At 38.7% G+C, this 27,999-nt stretch overlaps 2 protein-coding genes across 9 annotated transcripts in view; one reads left to right on the top strand and one right to left on the bottom strand.

The window, feature by feature from the left end:
* IL20RA (interleukin 20 receptor subunit alpha) overlaps nucleotides 1-9,130 on the bottom strand; it is a 38,654-nt gene extending 29,524 nt beyond the window's left edge. Inside the window, exon 1 of the mRNA XM_079146227.1 lies at nucleotides 8,579-9,130. Within this exon, the coding sequence (XP_079002353.1) occupies nucleotides 8,579-8,669 (91 nt within the window). The 5' untranslated portion in view covers nucleotides 8,670-9,130. The remainder of the gene's footprint in view (nucleotides 1-8,578) is intronic.
* Nucleotides 4-22,495, top strand: LOC306665024 (uncharacterized protein). 8 transcript variants are annotated; one of them, XR_013764894.1, is made up of 6 exons: nucleotides 4-1,684; nucleotides 4,115-4,239; nucleotides 8,246-8,626; nucleotides 9,149-9,233; nucleotides 16,210-16,311; nucleotides 22,102-22,495. XR_013764894.1 is itself a non-coding variant. In XM_079146240.1 (6 exons), the coding sequence occupies exons 2-5, from the start codon at nucleotides 4,189-4,191 to the stop codon at nucleotides 15,906-15,908; spliced, it is 549 nt and encodes a 182-aa protein (XP_079002366.1). In that variant the 5' UTR covers nucleotides 4-1,684; nucleotides 4,115-4,188; the 3' UTR covers nucleotides 15,909-15,931; nucleotides 16,210-17,555. The 8 variants fall into 8 exon arrangements, 6 of the variants coding, with proteins under 6 accessions (XP_079002366.1, XP_079002364.1, XP_079002367.1 ...); XR_013764895.1 differs by having other exon boundaries at nucleotides 15,877-16,311; XM_079146240.1 differs by lacking the exon at nucleotides 22,102-22,495 and adding an exon at nucleotides 15,877-15,931 and having other exon boundaries at nucleotides 16,210-17,555.
* The last annotated feature ends 5,504 nt before the right edge of the window (nucleotides 22,496-27,999 follow it).

Here is a 27,999-nt window from a genome sequence, read left to right as displayed (position 1 = left end):
GTAGATATGAAACATAAATGAATTTTGTGTTTAGACTTGGGTCCTATCACCCAAGTATATGTATATATATATATCTCACACACACACACACACACACACACACACACACACACACACCTGGGTGATGGGACCCAAGTCTAAACACAAAATTCACTTATGTTTCAAATCTACCCTATACACATAGCCTACAAGGTAATATATGTGTACACATATACACATATATGTATATGTTCCAAAATCTGAAAAACTTCAAAATCTGAAACCCTATTGCTCACATCATTTCAGATAAGGGCCACTCAACCTGTAAGTGCTTTAGTAAGTAAGTCAAGAAGCATTAGCAAATCTATTTAGCAAAGAATAAATAGGATCGATGGGATGAAAAAAACAGGGTAGCTCTTTCCCTCATGACACACTCTTCCATGGTGCCTCATTCATAAGGATCACATGTCTCTTAAGAACAACTTTCCTCAGTTTTTATGTTTATTTATTTAATTTACATTTTCACATGAGATGTAAAAGAAAAGAAACAACAGAATTTAATTTTGATAAATCATTTGAGAAAACCAGCACAGCTAATTGTTAGTGATTGATTAACCCTGAGGTATGGTTATATTTCTTTTTGGAAAGGAAGAATGAAGAAAAATAGTTTCCCCATAATCAGAAGTAGTAAATTTTTCACTTTGCTCACTGGATCAGTGTACAGGGATGCTTCAAATGCTCCTCAGTTGTCTCCTGACATCTCTTGAGCACGTTTTCCTCATCAGCCCCACCCACCTATCTGCTCATTCTTGCCTTCTATACTTATTTCCTTCCTTCCATCCATGCAAATAGTTACTATTCATTTTAAACATTTACTTTTCATGACAATTTGAAATACCATTTTTATAAAACAACTAGCATTACTATCAGTAACAAACGTTACCATGAACTACTCATCTGTGAAAAAGAGATAGGCAAATGGAAGAGGACGGTGGTGGATAGAAATGGCACAAGAGACACAAGATTTCCTCCAGTCACATGCAATTCATTAGCCTCTGTTGGACAATCTTCCTGCACAAGTTACCGTCTAGCTCACAAGAGCTCTGGTAAGCTGTCACTGTGGCACTGGATTACAAATGTGTGTAACTGGGTGTGACTGGGTGATGGTGTACTGCTGGCTGAAAGGTTAACTTAAGCCACTGGAGCATACAGCAGAAATGTATAAGAAAATATGTCCTTGATGTAATCCCTCATCAGGTTGTGATCAGGAAATGGAAAAGAATGACTTGAAATCCACTCACTTGTATGAGTTAGAATGAGTCTGTGGGGAGAAAATAAACTGCTGTATTGTTGCTCAAGTAGTATTGTGGGGGGCACATTGGGGGAGATGTAATGAGGCCAGTCTGCGGAGTGTTGTGCAGGGGCTGGTGTCAGTGCAAGAGAGAGTGAGTGGAAAGCTGGTGGGGAGGCAAAGGTCTGTGGGGCTGGCCAGCCTGAGGACAGGGAGTGACAGGAGCAGGTTGTTTCTGGCAATTGGAGGGAACAAGGTCCAGTGAAGTACCGGTCCGGTGTCAGGGAGTGCCCTGTGAGCAGGGGATGGGCTGAGTCTAGGTACAGATGCTGACCATCTCCGGACCTCAGAAATCATTGAGCCCTGCTCCTTCATGGCACATTTCATGCGTAAGGAAACTGTAGTCCATTCAAGGTAAGGACTTGCTCATAGAGAGGGAGTGGAAGAGGAGGGGTGGAATTTCTATCTGCTGACTTCCTGGCCACCCTATTTCTCCCTCTGCCCTGGGTTCCTGGTTGCAAGAACTTTCTGTTTCAGCAGAAGTATTTTTGAGAAGTGATTCCATGTAGCAGTTTCCTTTAGTTCTCAAGAAAATAATCAATAGAATCCGTTGGTTGGGATTTTGAGGCATATGAGGCTGAGAGAATGATCAGACTTTCTAATGGAACACCATGAAAGATGAGGTGTGACACAGCAAACACCGTCAGAAGGGGAACTGTTTTCCTGTAGGCTAACTCTTCTCTATAGTGACAAGCACACTTTGATGTTTTGAGGGTAACCAGAATGAAGATCAGACCTCTTCAGGTTAGACTAAACTGTTAGTAAATGCACTAAAAGGAATAGGGGTTCACTTCTGCATAGATCTTCTACAAGACTGGGATATTCAGGTATTTATAGTATTTTGCAAGATATAACAAAGTGAGTGATCAGGATAAATGCAGAGCAAAAATGAGAGGACCTATAAAGAAGGGTCAAAGGCACTTATGGTTAGTTCTGTAGGGATCATATAATAACATACCACAAACTAGGTGGCTTAGAACAATGGACATGTGTTCTTTCACAGTTCTGGAGTCTAGAAGTCTGAAATCGAGGTGTCTTCAGGCCTATGCTCCCTTAGAAGCCTTACCTCTTCCAGCTTCTGGGGCTCTGGGCGTTGCTTAGCTTGTGGTGGCGTAACTTCACTCTCTGCCTGTCCTTGTCTTCATATGACCTTTCTGAATCCTTTCCTAATAAACAGTTTACTCTAACTCAAGAATGATTTCATCATGAGGTCCTTAACTAGTTATATATGCAAAGACCTTATTTCTGAATAAAGTCACAGTCTGAAGTTCTGGTTGGGCATGACTTTGTTGGAGACACTACTCAATTTGCAGTTGCATTAACAACATTGGAACTTCTCCAGGAACAATATGGAGACTGGATCAATTCAGTCATTCCCTTTGCTCTTGTCCGTTAAAGCTAACAGGGCCTTGAAAGGACTGTGTGGACTCAGGAAGTGGGAAATAGTACCTAAGGTAGAGACCACAGCTGCAAACGAGTGCCTTTTCATAACTGTGGTTTGGTTCTGTATTGCAAAGAGCCATAGACCACAAAGCTGCCAATGCCCTCGAGGTCAGCCGATAGCCACACAGCTCCTGACTTCTCCTCATATAAAAGCACCCCTCTGGGAAGGTTCATCTTTTCCATGGGATTTTGCTGTTGTTGGTTTTTCATTTGTTCATTTTAAACTTTATAAGAAAAAAAAAATGTTATGTGTAAAGGAATATTAGTACCTGGTAGTTTACAGATAGTATTTGTTTAGAGCTGGTTTTTAGCTTTATTTCCTCGTTAATATTTAAACTAAGAAGAACAACATTTACAATGAACTGTAAATATTTCACATAATGGGGATGGCACATTGCCAATGGCTACATTGAATTTATTTGTTTTTTCCTAAAAGTGTTCAAAGTATTTATAATAAGATTTATTTGGACATCAACTTTCTTTTCTGATTCATCTTTTCTCCTCAAATAGGGAGAAGTGATATTATATGTATATACATATATACACAAACACAAATTAACCAACAACTCCTGTGAGTCTCATTTTAAAGGACCTGTCCTTTAGGAAGCACTGCCTGATGCCCTGATTGGCCTTATTCTGTGCATCTAAGGAAACTTGTTTTCCTTAATTCTGACATTTATATTTGAATATACTTGTCTGTGTCTGGAGACTCTAGGAACAAAAGGGCCTTGCTTTCTTGTTCACCCAGAAGCCTTAGAATAGTTCCTAATATGAACAACACTGAATGAATGAAGAATGAATGAAAAGCACTCCAAGGAAGACTATATAAAAAATCACGTTGGGTCAGGATATATTTAAACTTTTTGAAAACTCAAAATAGATGCATTTTGAGATAAATATGAAGGCAATCCTGTTTTGTTCAATTTGATCACCTTAAGTACTTCATTCCCCTGCATTTGTAATTCAATTTTTCACTTAAAAGTCTGTGAACTAAACTTAAAAGTTACATGTGAGCATTTAGTAGGTAATTGAGTAGACCTTTTGTAACATATGTATTTAAATCCGAAATGGATGGGGTACTGAGACAGAATAATACAGATAGTTATGTTTCACACATGAAAATGGTTCTGCTTGGAGCAAGGGAGAGAATTTTCAGCAAAAATGCTTCATGGAATAAAGGTGGGAGGCAGAAGTCTAGGGAGACTCAATCCCTTTGCTAAAGAAATTGCTAAAGAAATTTGAACATCATGTCTCTATTAAGCACCCATTAGCAGCTCTCCCTTATATTTGTGTTATGGAAAATATGAGAAGCCCTCATTTCTGCCTTCAATATTCTTTCAGGTCTGACACTTCTGCAAGTTTCACTTAAGCCGTGGACACAGGAGGGGCTAAAGAGGAGGGGTTGGAGAGACTGCATGTTTACCACTCTAGAAACATCCTGCTCACTACCCTACAGGTCTTTGAGGGTAAGTGTGATGAATTGAATTGTATTGCTCAAGAGAAATAAGTTGAAATCTTATCTCCTAATACCTCAGAATGTGCCCTTAGTTGGAAATAATATTTTTACAGAGCTGATTGAGTTAAAATGAGGTCAACAGGTGAGTCTAAGTCTAATATAACTTGTGTCCTTATAAAAAGTAGAAATTTGGACACAGATGGACATTTACAGTCTTCCTGGAAACTGTGTAAAGAGATACAGGGAGAGTCCCATATGAGAAGGCAGGGAGATATGGGGAGAATCCCATATATGATATCCCATATATCCCAAGTCTTGTGCCTACAAGATTAGGAATACCAAAAATTTCCAGTTACCAAAAGCGAGGAGAGAGGCATGGATGAGATTTGCCGTCACAGCTCTCAGAAGGACTCAGTCTTGCTGACATCTAGATGCTGGGCTTCTGGTTTCTGGAACCATGTTATGTTATTTTCAGCCAGCCAGTTTGTGGTTCTTTGTTATGGCAGCCTTAAGAGACTTACTGTAGTGTTTGTGTGTTGCTTGCTTATATCTTTCCTCAAAAATGAACACAAGTTAATTGAAGAGAAAAATGAAAATTCTAAGGGCTGCTGAGTCACCTGAAGGTAGAGTTGAGGGTGGAAGGGTGAAAATTTAAATGGGAGAAGTAGTATAAATAAATTCTACAATCTCCCACATCACCAAAACACAAATGGAGCTGTAGGGAATGGGATTTTAGATTATTTAGCTGAGAGGAAGCTAGATGCAAAGAACACATGTTGAATGCCCATACTGTATCCCAGGCATTTGATCATGTGGTGGATGCAGTGAGTAAAGTAGCCATTTTGGTGGGCGTGCAATGGCTTACCCTCAAAAAACAGAACTGATTTTGTAGAGATAATATTTAAAATCATTGAAAAATTTTCTTTCCAGAAAAGATTAACCTTAGTGGCATTAAAGATCAGCATTCCAAACAAATCCTAGATAAAACATTAAGCCATGCTTTGTTTTGAATTATGCTCTGAGAAGCAAACAGAAAATCACCTCTACCAAGTGAAACTGTATTAATATGAAATTCTGAGTCTGAATGGATGTGTCATAAAAAATATCAAAAATCAGAAAGGAGTACTGTGTAGGCATCATAGAACCTAAAAGGGGTGAAGGAAAAAAAGAACTAACTTAGATAACTTTGATCAATAGTATCTTGACTGATAATATAAATCTAAAGACTAAAGAACTATATGCATATTCTGTAATCTAGTTAGTAAATGTGTTTCTCACAGGAGCACAGGTTGGCAATTCTGAGACTATGTAGAATTGAACATATAAGTCAATCTATTGTAGATAATGAGAACAAGGGCTGGGTCGTGGCTCAGTGGTAGAGCGCTTGCCTAGCATGTGTGAAGCATTGGGTTCGATTCTCAGCACCACATATAGATAATGAGAACAAGATCATGAAGGCAAAGAAAGGCCAAGGAACTGTCCCTGGAAATAAAGGGGAAATGATAACTAAATTAAATGTGAGATCTTGTAGGAAAATGAATTTATTGGAAAAATGGGGAAAATTCAAGCAAGGTCTCTAGTTTAGTGAATAGAATTATACCAGTGTTGATTTTCTGGTTCTTTACTGTGTAAAATGATTATGTAATATGTCAAAATTTGGAGGAAACTTGGTGAGGGGTACATGGGAACATTGTACTATATCCTTACCTCTTATGTCTCAAATTAGTTCAAAATAAAACGTTAAAAAATTATGAAAGTTTAGTTAGTTCACTGGAATTTTTTATATATGTGTGCACCTGCATGTGCAGTATGTCATAGAATTCCTCAGTGAAACAAGATACCCTATGCCTCTGTTTATATCAGATGAGACATTTCAACAAATACCCTCATTGTATTACTTATTGTGTGTTAGTTCTAATAAGCATTGTTATCATAGTAATATTTAAATTGCATTCTAAGTCTCCAAAACTAAAGTTAGATTCATCGGTTTGTAGACAGAGTTAACTCAGCATTTTTGTCCTCTGAGGATGCAGACCTCCTTGAAGGGAACACATTGGGGCTGAGATGCCAAGTCTGAGCAGGAGTTAGCCAGGACAGTCAGGAGTAGAAACACTCAAGTATGAATCCTCAAGATGAGAAGCAGTTTGACTTGCTCTAGGAACTAGAAAAAGGCCAGAATAGCAGGGATTACAGTAGGATTAGAGAGACAGGTATGAGTAGGCTACATAGAACCCTTACAGGAGAATTTAGCATCATTCCAAGAAAAATGAAGACCTTTGAAGGGTTTTGAGAAGAGACACAAGACCTGGGAAGTCTCTCACTCTCTTATTGGCTTTAAATATCTATTTATATAATGCTGGCCACACCTCTTTATCTTTATCATACCTGTAGGTATGGTGTCCAGGCAACTACATCCACCTTCTAGCCTGGTTTTCCCAGCAGTCCCCAGAGTGCCTGGAGAGGACAGGAACATGCTAAGACCTCCTGGGTCAGAAAAAAGTTTGTGGGTTTGTTTACTGCAAATTTGAAGACAACAATATGACTACCTTCATTAAATCTCTTTGATTTTAAAGAAAAACAAGCAAATAAATTGTCTTTTAGTTGAAGGCTCAGTGTGCCAAAATCAAAAGCAGTCTCTTTCCATTTAGCCTATCTGGGATTATTAAAGGACAACTAAACTTTCTGATAAATTTAGGATTTAGAAGAGAAACTATTTTGTGCATAATATCTGTTTTTGCAAAAATCCTTCCAAGAGGGAAAGATGGAGTGATATCCAGGACAATAAAAATGAACTGGGAACATTATCACAGTTCCAGACTTTGTATTGAATTGATATGTTTTAATAAATGTTTGGAAATATGTAGGACTATTTAAAATAAACCTGACCAGTGTTTTTTGTACATGTAATATTTGCAGCTATCCCCTGAAATTTTCTTTAAGTATTTCTGTGTTTTATCTGTTTCTGAATGTTTATTTATTACAAGGTACACAGTGACACTCCATATATTCCACATTCACCTTGCTATAGTACTATGAAAATAATTCAACACATTATTCTTATTTTTCACAGCAATTAGTAATTTCCGGTTGAAGGTTGTGCAAAAAGAACAAGTTTATCACATAAACCATAATTAGGGACCATACTTAGTATGAGCCAAATCTGGTTCAAACATGAAGCTTCAAAGATAATTTATTCTTTGCAAATGCTTATGGCTCTGTTGTTGCCTTGGAATAAAAAGTTTCCACATAATAAAAGGTTGTTTTAAGTTAAAAATTAATCTCAGTTATAATGTAAATCTGGACTTAGCATATTTCTCTTACCAGAACAGAAAGCAGAAGAATAGAGGGTTTTGGTTCAAATGTTTGTTTAAAAATTTAAACTTTGTTTTCAAAACAAATAAAACCCCACAAAGATCCTTCCAAGACCTGTATGCACACTTTTCTTTGTACCTATCTTCAGCTTACACAACTCTCCTACTACCGCCCCCACTTTGGCTAGAAGGACAAGGCAGTTTCACAGATAGCTTTTCTCCCTACATTCACTGTTGCTCTTCAGTTCTGGGATCAAAGTCACAGAACCCTGAACCTAGTCTACATAAAGTACAGTCTTCCCAGGAGCTTTGCGATTGTTGTCTTTTATTAAAATAAAAAAAAAAAATTCCAGCTATCTTGCTTTACATTTTTTTTCATACGACAGAAATACAGAAGGAAAAAAATATCATAGTTCACGAATTATTCTGGTTTACTGGATTCCAATTTGTAAAGAGCTTAAACTTCAAAAGAGCAAAAGAAAAACAAAAAAACCTCCATTACCCAATGTCATAAATCAGTGAAAAGTTTTGTTATTTCTGAAAAATGAAAGCGCACGTATCTGTACATGGTCGCAACTGCATAGGGGAAAATATGCCCAGGACAGGGGATGTGGCTCTAGAAGCGCTGTTCCTTCTAGATCCTAGCACTTCTTCCAGGAGTTTGGATTTTTTTAAAACGCAATCTTCTCCGTGTTATTGTCACAGGATTCTGATCCGGGAGTGTCGGAATCCAAATCGGACCTCTGCAGGGCCGCGGCGGTGGTGCCGGGGGCCTGGGACGTCCCGCACGGTGGCTGCAAGGTGCAAGCTGCGGGTACCGCTGAGAGCGACCACCGCCAACCCTCACAAAGGCGGGCACTAAACCCGGAGTCGCGCAGACCTGACCCCGAACCCGGGCGCGGCAGGTGGCGGCGAATCTCTCCCCAGGGCTCTGCGCGCAAAGAGCGGGCAGGGCGCCCCGCGCCTCACCCTCCGCTTCGCGAAAGCGAAACCCGGCTCCCCACGTCCGCCACCCGCACCGCCGGCGCAACCACTTACCTGCACGTCCAGACGGTGCCGCCAAGAGCAGCAGCAGCAGCAGCAAAGGCAGGCTCCGGGGACCGGGCGCCCGGGTCTCGGGGCCGCGCATGGGCGGCGGGACTGAGTCACATCTCCGCGGCAGCTGGCTGAGTGCGACGTCCCCTTGAGCCACCGGCGGCAGCGTGTCCTCCCCGGATCGCCCTGGCTCTGCGCGCTGCTCACCTGGGCTCCCCAGGTGGATGCCAGCGGGAGGGCAGCTTCCCGTTGCTTATGGTTCCCAGTTATTCTGGGTTTCAGCCCTGAGAGTGGAGCGTTTCCAGCTCCTCGGTTTCAACGCTCTCGCCAACGGGGTCACTATGCAGGTGACAGCTCACTTCACTAAAGAGTGAGGCCAGCACATCGCAAAGCAATTCTGGTATTCAGGTTTATCTGCTGGTCACTTAAAATGTCAGATATAACAACGGAAGAAGGTTCTGGGAGCATGAAATGGATAGTTATTTCCCAACGTACTGTTAGGCACTCTGCCATATCTGTTGGGTTTAGTTCAAACTTCACCACCTACAAGTTAGATATTCTTCTGTGTTACAGGTGAGAACAGGGACACTTCATGTCCTGCAATCAGTCCGAATGAAGTTCCGCAGGCCTCTGAACGGTAGCTCATACTTCACCACAGGTCTGTTTTTAGGTCCAATTCTCAGATTAGTGGGAGATGGGAAGAGTGAAATTAAGGGAAAATTGTTGGAATGGAAAAAATCTGAGACCTACTCTCACTGCTGGTCCTTTCTAGGTAGTCCTAAATGTTGTGCACAGCCCCAAAATACAGAAGTAAATTTACCTCTCTGATATGTGTTCTGACTCTTCCCCCCATAATGCCTGTTTTCAAATGCACAGATAAAGAGATGTGAAATTGAATCAATTGAATCAATTACCCTTATTTTAGGAGAATAAAGGTCTTCAGTAACTGAGAAAACAAGAAATCATTTGGGTGGGAAGGGAGTAAAAGGATGCGGCAATTTCCAGATTTCCCTAAAAAAATTTTTAAAGAGATTTAAATTTTTTTAAAACCATACTGGGAATTGAACTCTGGGCCTCACACATTCTAGGCATGTGCTCTAACCCCCAGCCAGAGTTCCCGAAGTTTGCTATGTTTCCTTGCCAGAAGGTCTTAGAAACAGGAAGAGTCCAAGTCAGGTTGTCCCTTAGGCTGGAACTCTGGCTTTGTGATGCTGAAACTAGGACTCCACAAATCACCCATCCACTTGGGGCCTTATAGCTTAGTTGGTAGAGTGCCTGCATGCACAAGACCCCGGGTTTAAATCCCCAGCACCAGAAAACATCAAAACAAAAAGAAAAACAAAAAATATTTACACTGATAGAGGACACTGCAAGAAAACAGCTGGAAGAGGAAAGTTGGGACTTGCTTTGGAGTTATTGTAGCAATGTCTCAGCTTGCCTCTTCGCCCTGGCAAAGAATCCACCTCCTTGCATCCTTGGAAATACCAGCTCTGTGCAGGCCAGGCCCAATCCCCAGGGGTCAGAGTCCCCATTTTGTGAGTTCCTCCTGTGGGATGTAACACTCTCCCTTGTCCCTAAGGGTGGCTGTGGCTTCCAGTGGTTACTCTCTGTCTTAATCCCAGCGTTCCTTTCTACTTTTTTGGTTCTCTAGCATCTGATTAACCTATTCCTTTTAGCAAACGCTTTCTGTTAAAAATAACCAGCGCAGTTTTCCCCAGTGGACTGTTATTGACTTGGTTGTAATTCCTGAACATTTTAGGAAGAACGCTGTTCCTAGTACCATCTGTATTGCCTTGAATTGCTATGATTATTACTTTTTTGTTATAGATTATATTAGTTTATCTCCACTGCTATCACTTTAAATCTTGTAGGTTGAATAGGGCATAGATTTGCTACAAAAGCATTTTAGGTCAACCACTTTTCATAGCTCAGCTTCAGGACTAATATGCATTTCTATTCAAATGTGATTTATTCATGGCCTCACAGAAGCTAAAGCAGAAATGCGTAACCCTCCCTTATTACCTAACATTTTTTCACCCCAACAGCAACATTTTATTGTTTTATAAAATTTGTCCCCCAACCAGGAAGTGGGAAAGGGTGGTAGAGTTGGGACAGTGAGACTGTGACCCTCCCCCAAATTGGGCTAATCCTTGTTTGGAGACCAATAGTTCTCTGCAGCCCTCTCCTCCACCCTCTCCTTCCCTCAAGTGTGCCTTGGAAGTTGTCAGAGGACAGTCCGCATTTCCCTTCCATGGTATCAAACTCCCCGCTCCCTCTGCAGGGAGGATGAGTGGCATGTGGGCTATTCAGTTGATGCTCTCAGGCACCGAGTGCAGAGTTTCATCATGACTTTTTACCTGTGACCCAGATTTCACCTTAGGGAGGGTCCTGAGTAACTTTACAGTCTGAACTCTCAGAACTAGGACTGCTGATCCTCTATTGACTTCAGGTAGTAGCATCTTAGTCCCTCCCATATCAAAATAAACGCCACTGGATCCTTTGAAGCTATTTTTTTCCCTGCATTTTCTTGAAATGATTAAAAACATTCAAATTAATGTTTTTTTCTACTTATCAACATTATGATCCTATCCTGCTTGCCATGATTTAGCACACCGAGATCTTAATTTTGTGGAGCTGGATGTACTATGAGATTTTGGGCTTCCCCCCCACCCCCGCCCCCCTCTTTTCTTTCTTTCTTTTTCTTTTTTCTTTTTTGGTACTGGAGATTGAACCCAGGGATGCTTAAACATAGTCAGATCCCCAGTCCATTTTTGTATTTTATTTAGAGACAGAGTCTTGGTGAGTTGCTTAGGGCCTCAATAAGTTGCTGAGGCTGGCTTTCATCTCACAATCCTCCTGCCTCGCCCTCCTGAGCCAATGGGATCACAGGCATGTGCCACTGTGCCCCACAGATTCTGAGTTTTCTGATTGCAAAGGCCGTAAACCAGTAACCCCACACCTCCCACTTCCAAACACTAATATCACAAACAACAAAAATCCGGCACATTTTTCTATTTTAACTTAATTCTTAAATAGTTTCCAGGGACGATACATAACAATAATAACATGAAGTTACTGAGTTCTTTTTTTTTATTAATGGAAGCAATACATGTTTATTGTAGATAATGGGGAAAATATGGACAATTATTTAGAATAAGGTGGGAAAAGCATAACCTGGGGGACAGATACAGTCCACTGCCGATTTTTATCAATGAAGTTCCTTGGAAAACAGTCATGTTCATTTGTCTACCTCTGTTTGTCTACCTCTGTTTTAATGCTGCAGAGGGATAATGGATTAATTGAGTTGGAAACATGGCCATAAAGGCCTAAAAATATTTATTATCTGGTCTTTCATGGAAAAGTTTACTGACTCCAGAGAAAATGAAACTTGTGCATCATTTGATAACTCAGACTTAAGCACTGTTTTATTTTTATGTAATGATTGCTCTTTAGGCTCTTAAGGAAGGGAAACATACTTTCTCTGAATTCCTATTTTAATTCTTTTTTTTTAAGTATAAAATCATATATTTTAGGGCATTAGCAATTCTGTCAGGACAAGGTTACAGAAGATATTGCTTTTTTTATTATTGTAAACAAATGGGATACATATTGTTTCTCTATTTGTACATGGAGTCAAGGCATATCATTTGATTCATTCTGTTATTTTTTTCCCTTCCCCCCACCCCTCCCACCCCTCTTTTCCCTCTATACAGCTCTGCCTTCCTCCCTTCTTACCACCCTCCTTATCCCTACCCTAAACCTAACCCTAACCCTAATGCTAACTCCTCCCACCCCCCATTATATGTCCTCATCCGCTTATCTGCGAGATCATTCCTCCTTTAGTTTTTTGAGATTGGCTTATCTTACTTAGCCTGATATTCTCCAATTTCATCCATTTGCCTGCAAATGCCATAATTTTATCATTCTTCATGGCAGAGTAATATTCCATTGTATATATATGCCACAGTTTTTTTATCCATTCATCAACTGAAGGGCATCTAGATTGGTTCCACAATCTGGCTATTGTGAATTGAGCAGCTATGAACATTGATGTGGCTGTATCTCTGTAGAATGCTGATTTTAAGTCCTTTGGGTATAGGCCAAGGAGTGGGATAGCTGGGTCAAATGGTGGTTCCATTCCAAGCTGTCTGAGGAATCTCCATACTACTTTCCATAGTGGCTGCACTAATTTGCAACCCCACCAGCAATGTATGAGTGTACCTTTTCCCCCACATCCTCGCCAACACCTATTGTTGCGTGTGTTCTTGATAAGCGCCATTCTAATTGGGGTGAGGTGGAATCTTAGGGTAGTTTTGATTTGCATTTCTCTTATTACTAGAGATGTTGAACATTTTTTCATATATCTGTTGATTGCTTGTACATCTTCTTCTGTGAAGTGTCTGTTCATTTCCTTAACCCATTTGTTGATTGGATTATTTGTATTCTTGGTGTAGAGTTTTTTGAGTTCTTTATAGATTCGGGATATTAGCGCTCTCTCTGAAGTATGAGTGGCAAAGATATTCTCCCACTCTGTAGGCTCTCTCTTCACATTACTGATCGTTTCCTTTGCTGAGAGAAAGCTTTTTAGTTTGAATCTATCCCAGTTACTGATTCTTGCTTTTATTTCCTGTGCTCTGGGAGTCCTGTTAAGGAAGTCTGATCCTAAGCCAACAAGTTGAAGATTTGGACCTACTTTTTCTTCTATAATCTGCAGGGTCTCTGGTCTAATTCCGAGGTCCTTGATCCATTTTGAGTTGAGTTTTGTGCAGGGTGAGAGACAGAGGTTTAAATTCATTCTGTTGCATATGGTTTTCCAGTTTTCTCAGCACCATTTGTTGAAGAGGCTATCTTTTCTCCATTGCATATTTTTGGCACCTTTGTCTAGTATGAGATAATTGTATTTATTTGGGTTTGTGTCCATGTCCTCTATTCTGTACCATTGATCTACCTGTCTATGTTGGTACCAATACCATGCCATTTTTGTTACTATTGCTTTGCAATAGAGTTGAAGATCTGGTATTGCGATATCCCCTGCTTCGCTCTTTCTACTGAGGATTGCTTTAGCTATTCTGGGTTTCTTATTCTTCCAGATGAATTTCATAATTGCTTGCTCTATTTCTGTAAGGTACATCATTGGGATTTTAATTGGAATTGCATTGAATCTGTATAGCACTTTTGGTAGTATGGCCATTTTGACAATATTAATTCTGCCTATCCAAGAACATGGGAGATCTTTCCATCTTCTAAGGTTTTCTTTCATTTCTTTCTTTAGTGTTCTGTAGTTCTCATTGTAGAGGTCTTTCACCTCTTTTGTGAGATTGATTCCCAAGTATTTTATTTTTTTTGAGGTTATTGTGAATGGGGTAGTTTTCCTAATTTCTCTTTCTGAAGATTCATCACTTATGTATAAAAATGCATTGGATTTATGAGCATTGATCTTGTAACCTGCTACTTTACTAAATTCACTTATGAGTTCTAAGAGTTTTCTGGTGGAATTTCCAGGTTCCTCTAAATATATAATCATGTCATCAGCGAACGGTTTGAGTTCTTCTTTTCCAATTCGTATCCCTTCAATTTCTTTGGTTAATTGCTCTGGCTAGAGTTTCAAGGACGATGTTGAATAGAAGTGGTGAAAGAGGGCATCCCTGCCTTGTTCCAGTTTTTAGGGGGAATGCTTTCAGTTTTTCACCATTTAGAATGATATTGGCCATGGGCTTAGTGTAGATGGCCTTTACAATGTAAAGGAATGTTCCCACTACCCAAATTTTTTCTAGTGTTTTGAGCATGAAGGGATGCTGTATTTTATCGAATGCTTTTTCTGCATCTATTGAAATAATCATGTGATTCTTAACTTTAAGTCTGTTGATATGGTGAATGACATTTATTGATTTCCGGATGTTGAACAATACGGAAAACCGCTGCTTCTAGCCCGGGTTGCTCCAAGTGGCTCGGTGCCGCTGCTTGCTCTTTCTGCCTGACCAGTGGGACAAAAGACACGTACTCTTCAGAGGTTCATGAAGCAGCTTTTCCTTTTATTCAGATAACACACCCTCAATATATAAGCAGTCTTATGCATAAGCAATTGTAACCAGATATGTCCATCCAATCCTGTTAAAGGTCAAGCGATCACTTGCTCAAGCATACATGTAAAGTATATCTGTCCACGCGCTAGGCGACTGAACTGATTATCATACAACCAATTGTAAACGCTTTCTGCCATTCTCCAGGCATAATCGGGACGCTGTTTGCTCTCCGCCAGTTGCCATCTTTAGATGCACGTGGCGTAACCCTGGGCCCCTGGTTTTGCCCGCCACAGAACAAATAGATCTGTTTTCCTGTAAATGAAGGAGTCAGTAAATAGGTGGAGGGTTCCTTCTTCAGTTAGGCAATCTTCTTCACATCTTCCTGGGAGGCTGGCCAGTGGAAGATTATAGATTTGGGCTGAGACAGATGGGGAATGCCTTCTAGGATTTTAGCACAAGTAGTCTGCTTTGGTGTCAGTTAGCAAAAACCCTTTATCTCACAATTTTGGAGGGAAACCTAATGTCATGGATAGTATCAACTCAATCATGCACAAACACACAGACTCTATTTCCTCTAATACATAATTTTTTCTCAAAGATCCTTCATATCCCCAGTACACATGCATATTAAAGTTTTCAATTAGTAATTAGTCTCAATAATTTTTATTTATTATAGTCATTTTTGAATTCCTATGAGGATCAAATTTCAAACAGGTACAGTGAATCATTTCAGAGTTGAGTGTGGGTTGGAATGGAAAGATCTATCGCCTTTCCTTTCTTCCTTTCCTCCTCTTTTGCTCATGTTGATCAGGAAAGGAAGACCCAAGTGGACTATTTGCCATACATTCTTACAGGGGAGACTGTACTCCATGTCCTCTGCTGGCTTGTGATCTGGTCAATTCTGGTCATAAATCAGAGCATTAGTCAGTATTTCCATTTCTGTATTCAAAACCTGAGACTGGATAACTTATGAAGAAAAGATGCTTATTTAGCTTACAGTTCTGGAGGTTCAAGGGTATGACCACAGTGTCATCTTGACTCTGGTAAGGACTTCATGGAGTATGGCATCACTATGGTGGCATAGACTCCAAAAAGATGGCACTGCCTGTTGATCAAAGCTTTAGCATCCTTGAAGACCTCTTTGGTAGCTCTGGTAGTCTGTACGTTAGGGACGTCCATGAGACTTGCTGCCAACCACATAGTCTCCCTGAGTTCAAAGAGGATGATGAGACCCAGGAGCAGTGAAATCCAAGCAGATAATTTGATTTTTGTTCACAGATGGTTCAACACACTGTTCTGAAACTATCTGAAGGGAACAGCTATGGCACTATAGGTATGGCCTAGAAGGATACTGGTGAAAATGATCTTTTCAATGGGAAGAGCTTCAAGCTATGCACCTGATTGTTCATTTTGCCCTTGTGATTTTATGGTTCACTGGAAACTGAGGCTTGTGGCCACTCCCCAGCATCCCAAGAGAGTATTGTACTACATATAGCCAGTCTGGGAAAAGATCAAAATTTATACTCTGACTTCTTGAGTTATTGAGTTCTTACTTTGAGCCAGATACTATGCTAGTAACTTGACATTTCCTGCCTCCTTCGATCCTCACAGTAACTCTGTGAACTTGTCATATTACCCCAAATTCCAAAACAAGGAGACAAGCTTGCACAGGTTGCTCACTTAATGAACAAGAGAACTGGAATTCAAGTACTGGTAAGTCTAATTCCAAAGTCTGTGCTTTTAATGACTGCCTCATATGCCTCTTACACTTGGGAAGATAAAACAAATACATTTGAGGTGTGCACTGTAAAAATAACATGTTTTTAAAAAATGTACTCATTAATTTATGGAAAAATACAGCACTGTCGTGATTTCTGTATTGTAAACTTCATTGTAAATGGGAGAAAATATTCATCCCTTGGACACTTCAGTATAGTTGGGGCAAGTTTAGATTGAATTGATCTGACTATCTCAAGTAAACTTAAAGGATTAGTTGGTAGTTAGGCAGACTTGGCAAGATAAAGTTGACCGGAAAAGGTTTGCGGGGATGGTGGTTACAAATGCAGAGAAGAGAATCCTGGGTGGATAATAAGCATTCTTTAGTTTGCGATCTGCCACTGAGTAGATAATTGGGGGATGGGGTTGCTAACCATTTCTAACTTATGCCATATGATTACATTCAAATATTATCTAATAATTAAAGTCCTGTAGAACCCTGTCTCACCAAATCTTCTTCTAAATCATTTAAAGGTTTTTTTTAAAAGAAATTGTCCACGCTTTTTAAAAAAATAAGTTATGATTATGAAGTATAAAATGCACACAGAAAAATATAGTGCATCCAGATAGATGTTATAACACAACAAGTTATTACAAAGTGATAGCCCTATGAAGGCCACCCAATTGCCTTCTTTTTTCTCCCCAAAATAATTCAGTGTGTATTCCATCATGTCTGGTTTCTTTCACTCAACATTAGGCATATGCTGCTGCTTATAGCCATGGTACATTGCTGTAACGTTACCCATTGTCTGACCAGGCTGCGGTCTACTTATTCATTGTATTTTTGATGACATTAAGATTGTTTCCAGTTTCAGGCTGCCAGTAATTGGGCTGCTTTGAACATTCTTGCACATGTCATTTGATTAGGAACCTATATTTCTGCCAGATATATACTTAGGAATGTAATTGCAGGGCCACAGGCCAGACACAATTTCAATCTAAATAACTAATGCTAAACTGGGTTTCCAAAGAAGTTATACCTGTTTACACTCCCATTGGCTCTGAATGACAATTCTTCCACATGCTTTCCAACACTTGATAGGTTTAGGCTTCACAATTTTAGCCATTTTAGAGGGCAGGTAATTGTATCCACAGTGGTTTTCATTTGAATTTTTCCTGATGATTAATGACATTGAGTTTTTAATAATAAATTCATCAGTCATTTGGATGTGCTCTTTTGTGATTAGTCTTTTCAAATTTCTTGTTTCTTTTCAATTAAATTGTCTTTATTTTAAATTTGTTTTTAAAGAATTTGTTACATATGCTGAATTTACATATGTTGCAAATATCTTTCCCTCATAGCTTGCTTTTTACTCTTACAAGTGTTTTTAATGAAAGAAATTTCTTAATATAGCCTCATTTATCAATATTTTTCATTATAGCTGTTGTTCTTTATGTCCTGTGCTTTTTTTTTTAAAAACTTATTCCACCTTTAGGTCATGACCATATTCTTCTAAGAATCTTTATTTCTTAATTTTTCACATTTCAAATCAAATTATGATGTATCTGAAATTGATTTTTAAACATATAAGGTTTAAAGTAGGGGTTAAAGTTTTTTTTTTTTTTTTTTTTTTTTTTTTTTTTTAAGCTCTTACAAAAAAACAGTTGACCTAGCACTGTTTATTAAAAAAGTATTCTTTCCCTACAGCTCTTTAGTTCCATCTTGGTCATAAATTCAGTATCATTAATGAGTAGGTCTGTTTATTGACTATATTCTGTTCCATTGGTCTATTCACTTATTATTGCACGAATACCACACTATCAAATTACTTTATCTTTTTGCTAGTAAAGTCCTTCTGCTTTGCTCTTATTTGGGTACCTTAGTTATTTTTTGCCCTTTGAATTTTCTTGTAAATTTTAGAAACACTATCAGTTTCCATAAAACAAGCAACTGAGATGAGTTTTTTAATTTTTAAGTATAACACAGACTGAAATGCACAAACCACACTGATCTCAAAGTTCTCATGTGCACATAAACTTATTACTAGCCTCAGATCAAAACAGAATATTTCCAGTGCTCACTAAGATTCACTCATGTTCCTCCCCACACCCCTATTACCTAGGAACTCTGTATTTTGACTTTCATTGCCATTTGATTATTTTTGCCTGTTCTTGACCTTCCTATTGATGGGATCATACAGTATGTATTCTTTTGTGTTTGGCTTTTTTTTCCATTCAATAGAATCTCTTTGAGATGAATTCATGTCGCTATATATATCAGTAGATTATATTTTTTAAAAATACTATTTTTGCTAGAGTATTTTATAAGTTTTAAATGTTCTTATTTGTTCTATAAGTTGCCCATACTAATCTCAAATATTCAGGATATTTCTATCCTGAAAGGAAACATGAGTTTCTAGAACAAAGATTGGAGTTAACTTTGACAGTAATAATTGTGTCTATTGCCTACACCCTTCTCTGTCTTCTGAGGTGATGTGATAAGCCAGGTGGATTCTGTGTGTGCAGCACAGGGACAGAAGCCCCACCTGATGAGTCTGGTTTATATAGGATACGCACTGCTTAGCTGCCATGCTTTCTTTCTCAGAGAGGAAGAGAAACCCAAGCTCTTTATTGTAAACAAGTTCTTTGTAAAGTCAATTAATTCTCTCCGGAATGCAAAGGGGAAAGTACCTATCCTGGAACCCAAACATTGGTCTATGGAGGAGGTAATTTTCATTACCCTCTGATTGAGGACAGATGGTTCCAAATCTAACACCCTTATCATGCAAGGAGGAAATGAATCTGTGGTTAAGAAGCTCTTCTATGACATGCTAATTTCGTTTGCTCAGAAACACAAACCATCCAGGAACTTGAAAATATGGAGTTATTTGAATATGCTCTATTTAATTTATCCATAAATAGGCATTGGGCTTCTTCCCCATTCTGATGATTGAGCCCAGTTACACTTTTCTACTGAGCTACATTCCCAACCCTTTTTGTTTATTTTAAAAATTTTGAGACAGGGTCACCCAAACTTGCCCAAACTTGTCTCTAATTTGTGATCATCTTCATGCCTCAGCCTCAGCCTGGGGAGTAGCTGGGATCCCAGGCCTATGCCACAAAGCCTGGCTCTGGGTTGCTTCTTATTATTGACTTCTAAGAGTCTTGTATGCATTCTCCCTATGAATTCATTTTAAAAATATGTGTTGCCAGGGAATTTCACCTTTATGCATAAGTAAAAATAACCAAGCAAATATAAATAAGTAGGTGAGTGAAAGGAAGTCTATTAGAGTAGAGGAAGAATGAGGAAAGGGTGGGGAGGGGAAAGGGGGGATCTTAAACTGAAATTGAATTCCATGCATGTGTGAGTTTGTCAGGATGAACCCAACTAATGTGTTGCAAACATTTTTTTCCTAGTTCGTGGCTTATCTTTTCATTTTCACAATGATGGTCCGCAAGAATAAAAGTTTTTAATTTTGATAGTCTAATTTTCCCATTTTTGTTACTTTATGATTATGTTTTGGTGTTCCATCTAAGAAACCTTTGTGTATCTCAAAGTTGAAAAAAGATTTTTTTCTAGAGATGTTATAGTTTTGACTTCTACAATTAGATCTATGATATAATACATGGTGAGTAAAATTATATGTATGTAGGAAGGAGTAGATATTATTTTTTGCATACATGTGTACTGTTGTATCTGTACCATTGTTAAAATGACTTTCATTCCACATTACCTTGGTTTTGCCATTATTTTAAAAATCTATTGATGATATAGGTATAGTATAATCTTTGAATTTCGATTCTTCTCATTGGTCTATTTGTGTGTTTTTGCCCCAATACCACATTTCTAAAGAATTGAACTTCTGTAGTTTTTGCTTCTGTACTTTGTATACAGTAAACTTGCAAAGACAGCACAGTTTCTGTATATCATTAACCCAGTTAAAGTACCATGGTAAAATTTCAAAAGTAAGTATTTGATTGGTATATTAATGTTAAGGAACCTTAGGCTTTATTTGTATTTCTCTAGCTTTTTCATATCTGTTGCAGGATCCAATCTAGGGAATCCAGAGTATTATGTGGCATTTAGCTGTCATGTCTCCTCAGTATTCTGTGATAGTTTCTGGTCTATGATAGTTTCTGTTTTCCTTTTTTTGGGGTGGGGGGTATGACCTTGACCAAGGAGTTGTCTTTGTATATTATTTGAGAATCTTCTTCAAGGAAGATTTGTCCATTTTTTGGCTTATGTAATCATTTATTTACATTAATATGAACCCAAATAGATTTATTTTTTTACTTTAAGTTTTATAGTCCAATGCTACATTACTTATTTTCTTGCTTTTGCCATTGGGAGATCTTTCAGTTTGGCTCCTCTGTCCCTTTGCTATGCCCCCATCCCTTTCTGTCTTGATTCACTTGAACACTTCCATACTTTCTGATAATATAAGAAAATCCAGTTTCATCCTGGTTTTTCTCTGCCAGCTCTAAAACCATCCCTTTCTTCATGGAATGCTGGCTTGGTTCATTGGAAAATGGCACTCCATGTTTGGAAATGGTAGAATATAAAGGTACTTTGTGTGTGCCTGTGCATTCATGAAGGAAAGAAAGAGAGGAGATGATTGTGTGTGGTTAAGGTAAGATATGGAAAATGACAAATCCCAAAATAGTGTGTCCTGGGAAGAGGGAGTGAGGAAGAAGGCAGCACATTGATAACATTGATCCTTTCCCAACTTCCTTTCCCAGGGACAGGACAATCCCTGGGAAGGAGGCAAATATCATACAGTGACAAGACAATCCCTGGGAAGGAGATGGCCATCAAGCCTAAAATGGCAGTCTCTGGGAGATAAAGCATTGATCCTTCCCCCAAATGAATCTTTTCCTAGTGGCAGTACAATGGGACCCTAAAGAGAAAGAGATAATCACTGAATACTGATCCCGACCCCTCCGTTCTTTCTCAAGTCAAATATTACACAGTTAAAAACAAATTACAAATCCTCACAAACCTGTTTCCTGAGTGCCCAAACTATCACACTCTATCAATAATTAAGTCACCTATCAGTGTAACCTATATAAGCACAGCTTCCTCCTTTGGCCAGTGACTCATTTTCCATCAGGAAGTGGGTTTACCAGATGCTTGACTCCACTGCTGAACACAGGCTTTGCTGATCCCTGAAGTTTGTACCCAACTCAGTCATTTTGTGCTAACAGTTAATCTGGAGGAAATTAAGAAAAAACAATCTCTCTCTCTCTCTCTCTCTCTCTCAGGGGGGGTGGGGGGAGGGAGGGGAGAGATGAGAACAGAAGCGAAAGAAAGGAAGAAAAGGAGGAAGGGGGGAGGAGGGAGGGGGGGAAGGGGGGGGGGGGAGGGGGGGGGAGGGAGGGAGGGAGGGAGGGAGGGAGGGAGGGGGAGGGAGGGAGGGAGGGAGGGAGGGAGAGAGGAGAGGAGAGAGAAGAGAGAGAGATAAAGAAGGAAAAAAGAAGAAAAGGGTCAGGAAGACAGGGGGGGGGGGCGGGATGAGGGGATGAGGGGGTAGGGAGTGTGGCGGGCGCGAGTATCAAAAATACAAACCCCTCCCTCCCTCTCCTCCCTCCCTACCCTCCCTCCCTCCCTCCCTCCCTTCCTTCCTTCCTTCCTTCCTTCCTTCCTTCCTTCCTTCCTTCCTTCCTTCCTTCCTTCCTTCCTTCTTTCCCTCTATAGTGCCAGTGTTAGCCCCTAAGTGAGGAAGGCAACTTTTTGGGCAAATTCCTGCAGTAATACATCTTCAGAATTGCCTTTTCTTTTTGTTTCAGCTAAGACTCTTTGGAAGAATTGCAGAAGACTGGCTAAAACCACCAGGCCACTTTGTCTCTTTCTTTTAAGCAACCCAGATAAACTCATTGTAACATTGAGCTGAGCTGCCCCAAAGCATTCATGACCACCATTCTAACCATTTTGAATACATGGTCCATGATCTTGAGCTGAGTATGCTCAGAAATGTTTTTCTACCATCTTCCCTTCTTAACCTTAAGATAAGCATGCTTGAAAAAAGTACACCTTATCCTGAGCATGCCCAAGAACATGACCATCCCTAAAGCACTTTCCTATATGAGTATATAATAGGCTCCAGGAATAAAATCTCCATGGTTCCCTTCTTTAGGGAGAGTATTGTTTTGGAAATAATCTTTTCTTGCTTCAAGTTATAAATCTTTCTCCACCTTTTAATCTCCTGGTTGTGCTTTTTGACTTTGTGCCCACCTTCATGGGACCCATTGCATGTGGCTATATTGGGAATAGAACCAAGGGAATTTTCTTTGTATTTTTTTTTTTTTAATTTTTGGTTGTAGATGGACACACTACCTTTATTTATTTATTTATTTTTTTTGTTTTGTTTATGTGGTGTTGAGGATCAAACCCAGTGCCCCACACATGCTGGGCAAGTGCTCTACCACTGAGCCACAACCCCAGCCCTTTTTGTTTGTTTGTTTTTAAGGTGGTGTCTCACTGTGTAGCCCAGGCTGATCATGAACTCAAGGGATCGTTCCACTTCAGCCTCCTGGTTGTTGGGACTATAGGCCAGAGATCTGCTTTTATTGCAAAGCTAAATGTTGACTTAGTATTTCATTAGACAGGATGCCACATAAACAGCAATGTCAAATGATTTTTCTACTCTTCATAATAAATGAATCACATTTCCATAATATTAGGTATTTATGTAATAACTGGAAATAAGACACTGACATAACCTCTTCTACAGCAATTGTGCTATTGCTATAGGGGACACTAATCTCATGTAACCTAGGGCAGTGGTTGTTCTTCAAAATGATTCATTGAGGTGTTTTACTTCTTATACTAATTTTTTTTTTTATTTGAGGGATTGAACCCAGGGGTGCTTAACTACTAAACCACTCACCCAGCCCTTTTTAAGTTTTTATTTTGAGAGAGGATCTTACTAAGTTGCTTAGGGCCTTGCTAAGTTACTGAGGCTAGCCTTAAACTTGCAATCCTCTTACATCAACCTCTTGTATCATTGGTATTACAGGCCAGCAGCACCACGTCTGGCTTCTTCTAATACTTTTAAATACCCTACTATAATGGTTTCAAGATGGCAGGATAGAGGAAGGTTGCTTTCCTGGCTGCTCTGGGGCATGAAACCAAGAAAGCAGATAGGCAGCTTCTCAGCAAGGTTGGTAAAAAAGGCAATGGCAGGGGCTGGGCGGGAGGGGGACTTTGCTGGAATTGATATTGTATATTCAAAGCAGATCAGGAACTCAGGAGGTTGGATATAATTAAATAAGGAAGAAATTCCCAGCACCACCTCTGCTGTTGCTACCACCAGCAGAAGTAGTCCCTCTGTGAACAAAGTGGAGGGATAAGGAAATTATCAGAACCCTCAATTTTAGGAGGACTGTGGTGTGTCTGGGTACAGGGAGATCAGAGATCAAAGACACTGCTGGACTAATGTGAAATGTGTGCTGCACAATATCCTAGTGCAGTAAAGAAGCCACATCTCCCCCTGCAGGCCTGTGAAGGACAAAGGAAGGAGCTATTTGCAGCCATGCCATGGGAGCCAGAAGCTGTGGGGGCTGATTCTGGCAAATCTGAATTGGGCCCAAAATACAGGCCTGGCAAACCCACACCACAAGACATAAAGTGTGCCTAAGTGACTAGGAGAAAATCAAATGTGGAGAGAGGTTTACACAGATTGTGGAAACTCACCTGACTCCCCTGCCTGCCCTCTGCCCCAGGTGGCTCACAGGACCAGCTGGGAGAGACATGCCTGGAATTTAAAAGGGTGTGAATTTGGAGACTGAACCCAAGATACCAGGAAATGTGGGGTCTGTGAATGACAAAGAGTTGGCTCCTCTGCTGCACTAGTGGAACCCACAGAGTTTCCTGGGGTGCAGAACCCCAGCATGAACCAGCATCTTCTGGGCCCTGGAGGTGCAGTGATACAAAAACCTTCAGACCACACTCCATTCAATTAAGAACCTGGAGCCTACATGGGTCTAACCCTGCATGCAGGAGATCTGTTTATGGGATCTCCTCTCAAGCTCCAGCGACCCCCATCTGAGGGTTGAGCAGATATCACAGTCCATTCCACTCCATCTAACTCTGCTGAGAAGGGAAACCTAGAATTTTTTTGCACTACATCAGAAAAAATTCTTTAACTTTTCATTGAGATCTTTTTAATTTTTTGTCTTCTTTTCTTTGTTTGACTGTGACCTGAATGGTCATGGACACTTACACATTATCTTTTTTCCCTAATTTCTAGCATTTTTTGAAGACAAATATTTTTTCAAGGTTCAGTATTTTAAGGGCAAGGATGTTTGATTAGTATATTTTGATTTTGTTTTATATTCTTTTATTATTATTATTATTTCTGTTTATTTTATTTTTTAATTATTATTTTATATATTTTTTCTCTCACTTATCGGTTTCCCTTGATTTTCTTTCTCTCTTTTCTTCTGATAAGAGACAACCTCTATTGTTCTCTTTTTCACTTTTCCTTTAATTTTTTACTTCTATTTTCTGTCCTTATCCCTCATAATCATCATGTCTTACATCTCTCCTATTTTCTTCTTCATCATTTGAGATTGTAAACCCTTTTTCAAACTTACTACTTTTTCCCGTGGGCAATAACATCACATCATTTCTGCTTATTTTGACTATTAAATATTGTAGATGTCAGGGAAGTATTTGCTTTAATGCTGTATATTGTTTGCATGGGTTTTTGTTATTATTTGTCTCTCCCTAAATGGTGAGGTACTGGAAGCTTTCAGAGAATCTATAAGTCCACAAGGTACAAATTCTACTTCCTCACTGTTAGATGGGGAGACACACAAACAACATGAAAAATCAAGAAAACAAATCACCCCAAATGAACCAAGATACTCCAGTAACAGAATCCACAGACACCACAGTGGAAGAAATATCAGAGAAGGAGTTTAGAATGTACATAGTTAAACTGATCTGCAAAGTGAAGGATGGTATAAGAGTGAAATGAGAGAAAATGCAGGAAGTGAAAGATCATAAGAGGTATTCTGAAAAAAATCAAGCAGAAATGCTCAAAATGAAGGAATCAGTAAATCATATTAAAAACTCAATGGAAAATATCACCAGAAAACTAGATAACTTGTAAGACAGTTTCAGGCAATGAAGAAAAAATATATAATCTTGAAAATAAAGTTGACCATGGAGAAGCGATGTTAAGAGACCACGAACAGAACTTTCAAGAAATATGGAATAACCTGAAAAGACCAAATTTAAGATTTATTGGGATAGATGAAGGCTTGGAGATAGAAACCAAAAGAATGCACAAGCTTTTCAATGAAATAATATCATGAAAATTTCTCAAACCTTAAGGATAAAATGGAAAATTAAATACAGGACACCTAAGGGACCTCAAATACACAAAATTACAACAGACCCACACTAAAGTACATTATTATGAAAATGTCTAATATACAGGATAAGGATAGAATTTTAAAGGTTGTCAAAGAAATATGACAGAAATATAACATTTAGAGGGAAACCAATCCAGATCTTAGATGATTTCTCAACCCAGACCCTTGAAGCTAAGAGGTCTTGGGTTAATTTATACCAAACTCTGAAAGAAAATGGATGCCAGACAAGAATACTATACCCAGAAAAATTAAGCCTCAGAATTGATGATGAAATAAAAACCTTCCATGATAAATAACAGTTAAAATGAGTCACAACTAGAAAACCTGCACTATAAAACACTCTCAATATGATATTTCATGAAGAAGAAATGAAAAAAAATTGAAAAGCAGCAAAAGGAGGAACTACACTAAAAGAATTAATCAAAGGAGAAACTAATTCAAATTAAAAACCAGAAATACATCAAAATGAAAGGGAATGAAAATCATATCTCAATAATCACATTGAATGCAAATGGCCAAAATTAATCAATTAAAATACATAGATTGGAAGACTGGATTTGAAAACAAGACCCAACAATATGCTGTCTCCAAGAGACTCATCTCATAGGCAAAGACATCCACAGACTGAAGGTAAAAGGATGGGAAAAAAACATATCACTCACATGGATCCTGTAAACAAGCAGGGGTTTCTATCCTCATATCAGATAAAGTGGACTTTAATCCAAAGTTAATCATAAGGGACAAAGAAGGTCATTTCATACTGCTTAAGGGAATTATATATCAACAAGATATAATAATCCTAAGTATTTATGCCCCAAACAATGGAACATCTACATATATCAAATAAAACCTTCTCAATTTCAAGAAATCAAGTAGATCACAACACAATAATACTGGGTGATTTTAACATACCTCTCTCATAACTGGATAGATCTTCCAAAAACAAAACAAAACAAAACAACCAAAAAACAAAACAAAAAAAAATATAAAGAAGGTATAGAACTAGATGATATAATTAATAATTTAGACTTAACAGACACATACAGAATATTTCATCCATCAATGACTGAATATACCTTCTCAGCAACACATGGATCAGTTTCTAAAATAGACCATATCTTAGACCACAAAGCAACTCTTAGCAAATACAAAAACATAAAGATAGTATCTTGCATTCTATCAGACCACAATAGAAAGAAAATAGAAATCAATGATAAAATGAAAAATAGAAGAAAATTTAACACCTGGAGACTAAATAATACACTATTGCATGACCAATGGATAGCAGAAGAAATCAGGGATGAAATTAAAAAAATACTCAGAGGTATATGAGAATAATGACATAACATATCAAAATCTCTGGTGTACTATGTAGGTGGTTCTAAGAGGAAATTCATTGCATTGAGCTCATTCATTAGAAGAATAGAAAGGCAACAAATAAGTTACCTAATATTACATCTCAAAGCCCCAGAAAAATAAGAGCAAATCAACACCAAAAGCAGTGAAAGACAGGAAATAATTAAAATTGGAGCTGAAATCAATGAAATTGAAACAAACAAAATTTCAGAAAATCAATGAAACAAAAAATTGGTTCTCTGAAAAAATACATAAAATTGGTAACCCTCCAACCAAGTTAATCAAGAGAAAGAGGGAAAAAATTCAAATTACTAAAATCCATGATGAAAAAGAAAATAAACCATGGACACTATTGAAATACAGATGATAATTAGAAACTACTTTTGAAAATGTATACTCCAGTAAAATAGAAAATCTTGAAGACATTGAGAAAAAGTTCTAGAGACATATGACCTACCCAAATTGAACCAGGAGGACATAGAAAATTTAAGCAGATCAATTTCAAGCAATTAAATTGAAGATGCCATCAAAAGACTACAAAGAAAATGCCAGGACGACAAATTCTCAGTGATGTTTTACCAAATCTTCAAAGAACTAACAGCAATCCTTCTCAAATTATTCCATGAAATACAAAGGGAATCCTTCCAAACTCATTCTACAAACCTAGTATTCCCCTGATACCAAAACCAGACAAACACATTAAGGAAAGGTAACTTCAAATTAATATCCCTGATAAACATAGATACAAAAATTCTTAATAAATATAGCAAATCATATACAAAAACATATTTAAAAGATAGTGCACCATAGTCAAGTGGGTTTCATCCCAGAGATGCCAGGTTGATTCAACATATGGAAATCAAGAAATGTGATTCCCCACGGCAATGGATTGAGAGAGAAGAATCACATGATTTTCTCAATAGATGCAGAAAAAGCATTTGACAAAAT

Source organism: Sciurus vulgaris, assembly GCF_902686455.1.
Source record: "Sciurus vulgaris genome assembly, chromosome: 7".
In the NCBI taxonomy this organism is placed as follows: Eukaryota; Metazoa; Chordata; class Mammalia; order Rodentia; family Sciuridae; genus Sciurus; species Sciurus vulgaris.
This window is presented reverse-complemented; position numbering and strand designations above follow the sequence as displayed.

Bases quoted from the DNA above. Each gene is read 5' to 3' on its own strand.
- LOC306665024 (XM_079146236.1), top strand. From the start codon at position 4,189: ATGTTTACCACTCTAGAAACATCCTGCTCACTACCCTACAGGTCTTTG. The intron at 4,240-8,245 runs GTAAGTGTGATG...TTATTGTCACAG, and splicing joins TACCCTACAGGTCTTTGAGG to GATTCTGATCCGGGAGTGTC. The intron at 8,627-9,148 runs GCAGGCTCCGGG...TCTGTGTTACAG, and splicing joins CAGCAGCAGCAGCAGCAAAG to GTGAGAACAGGGACACTTCA.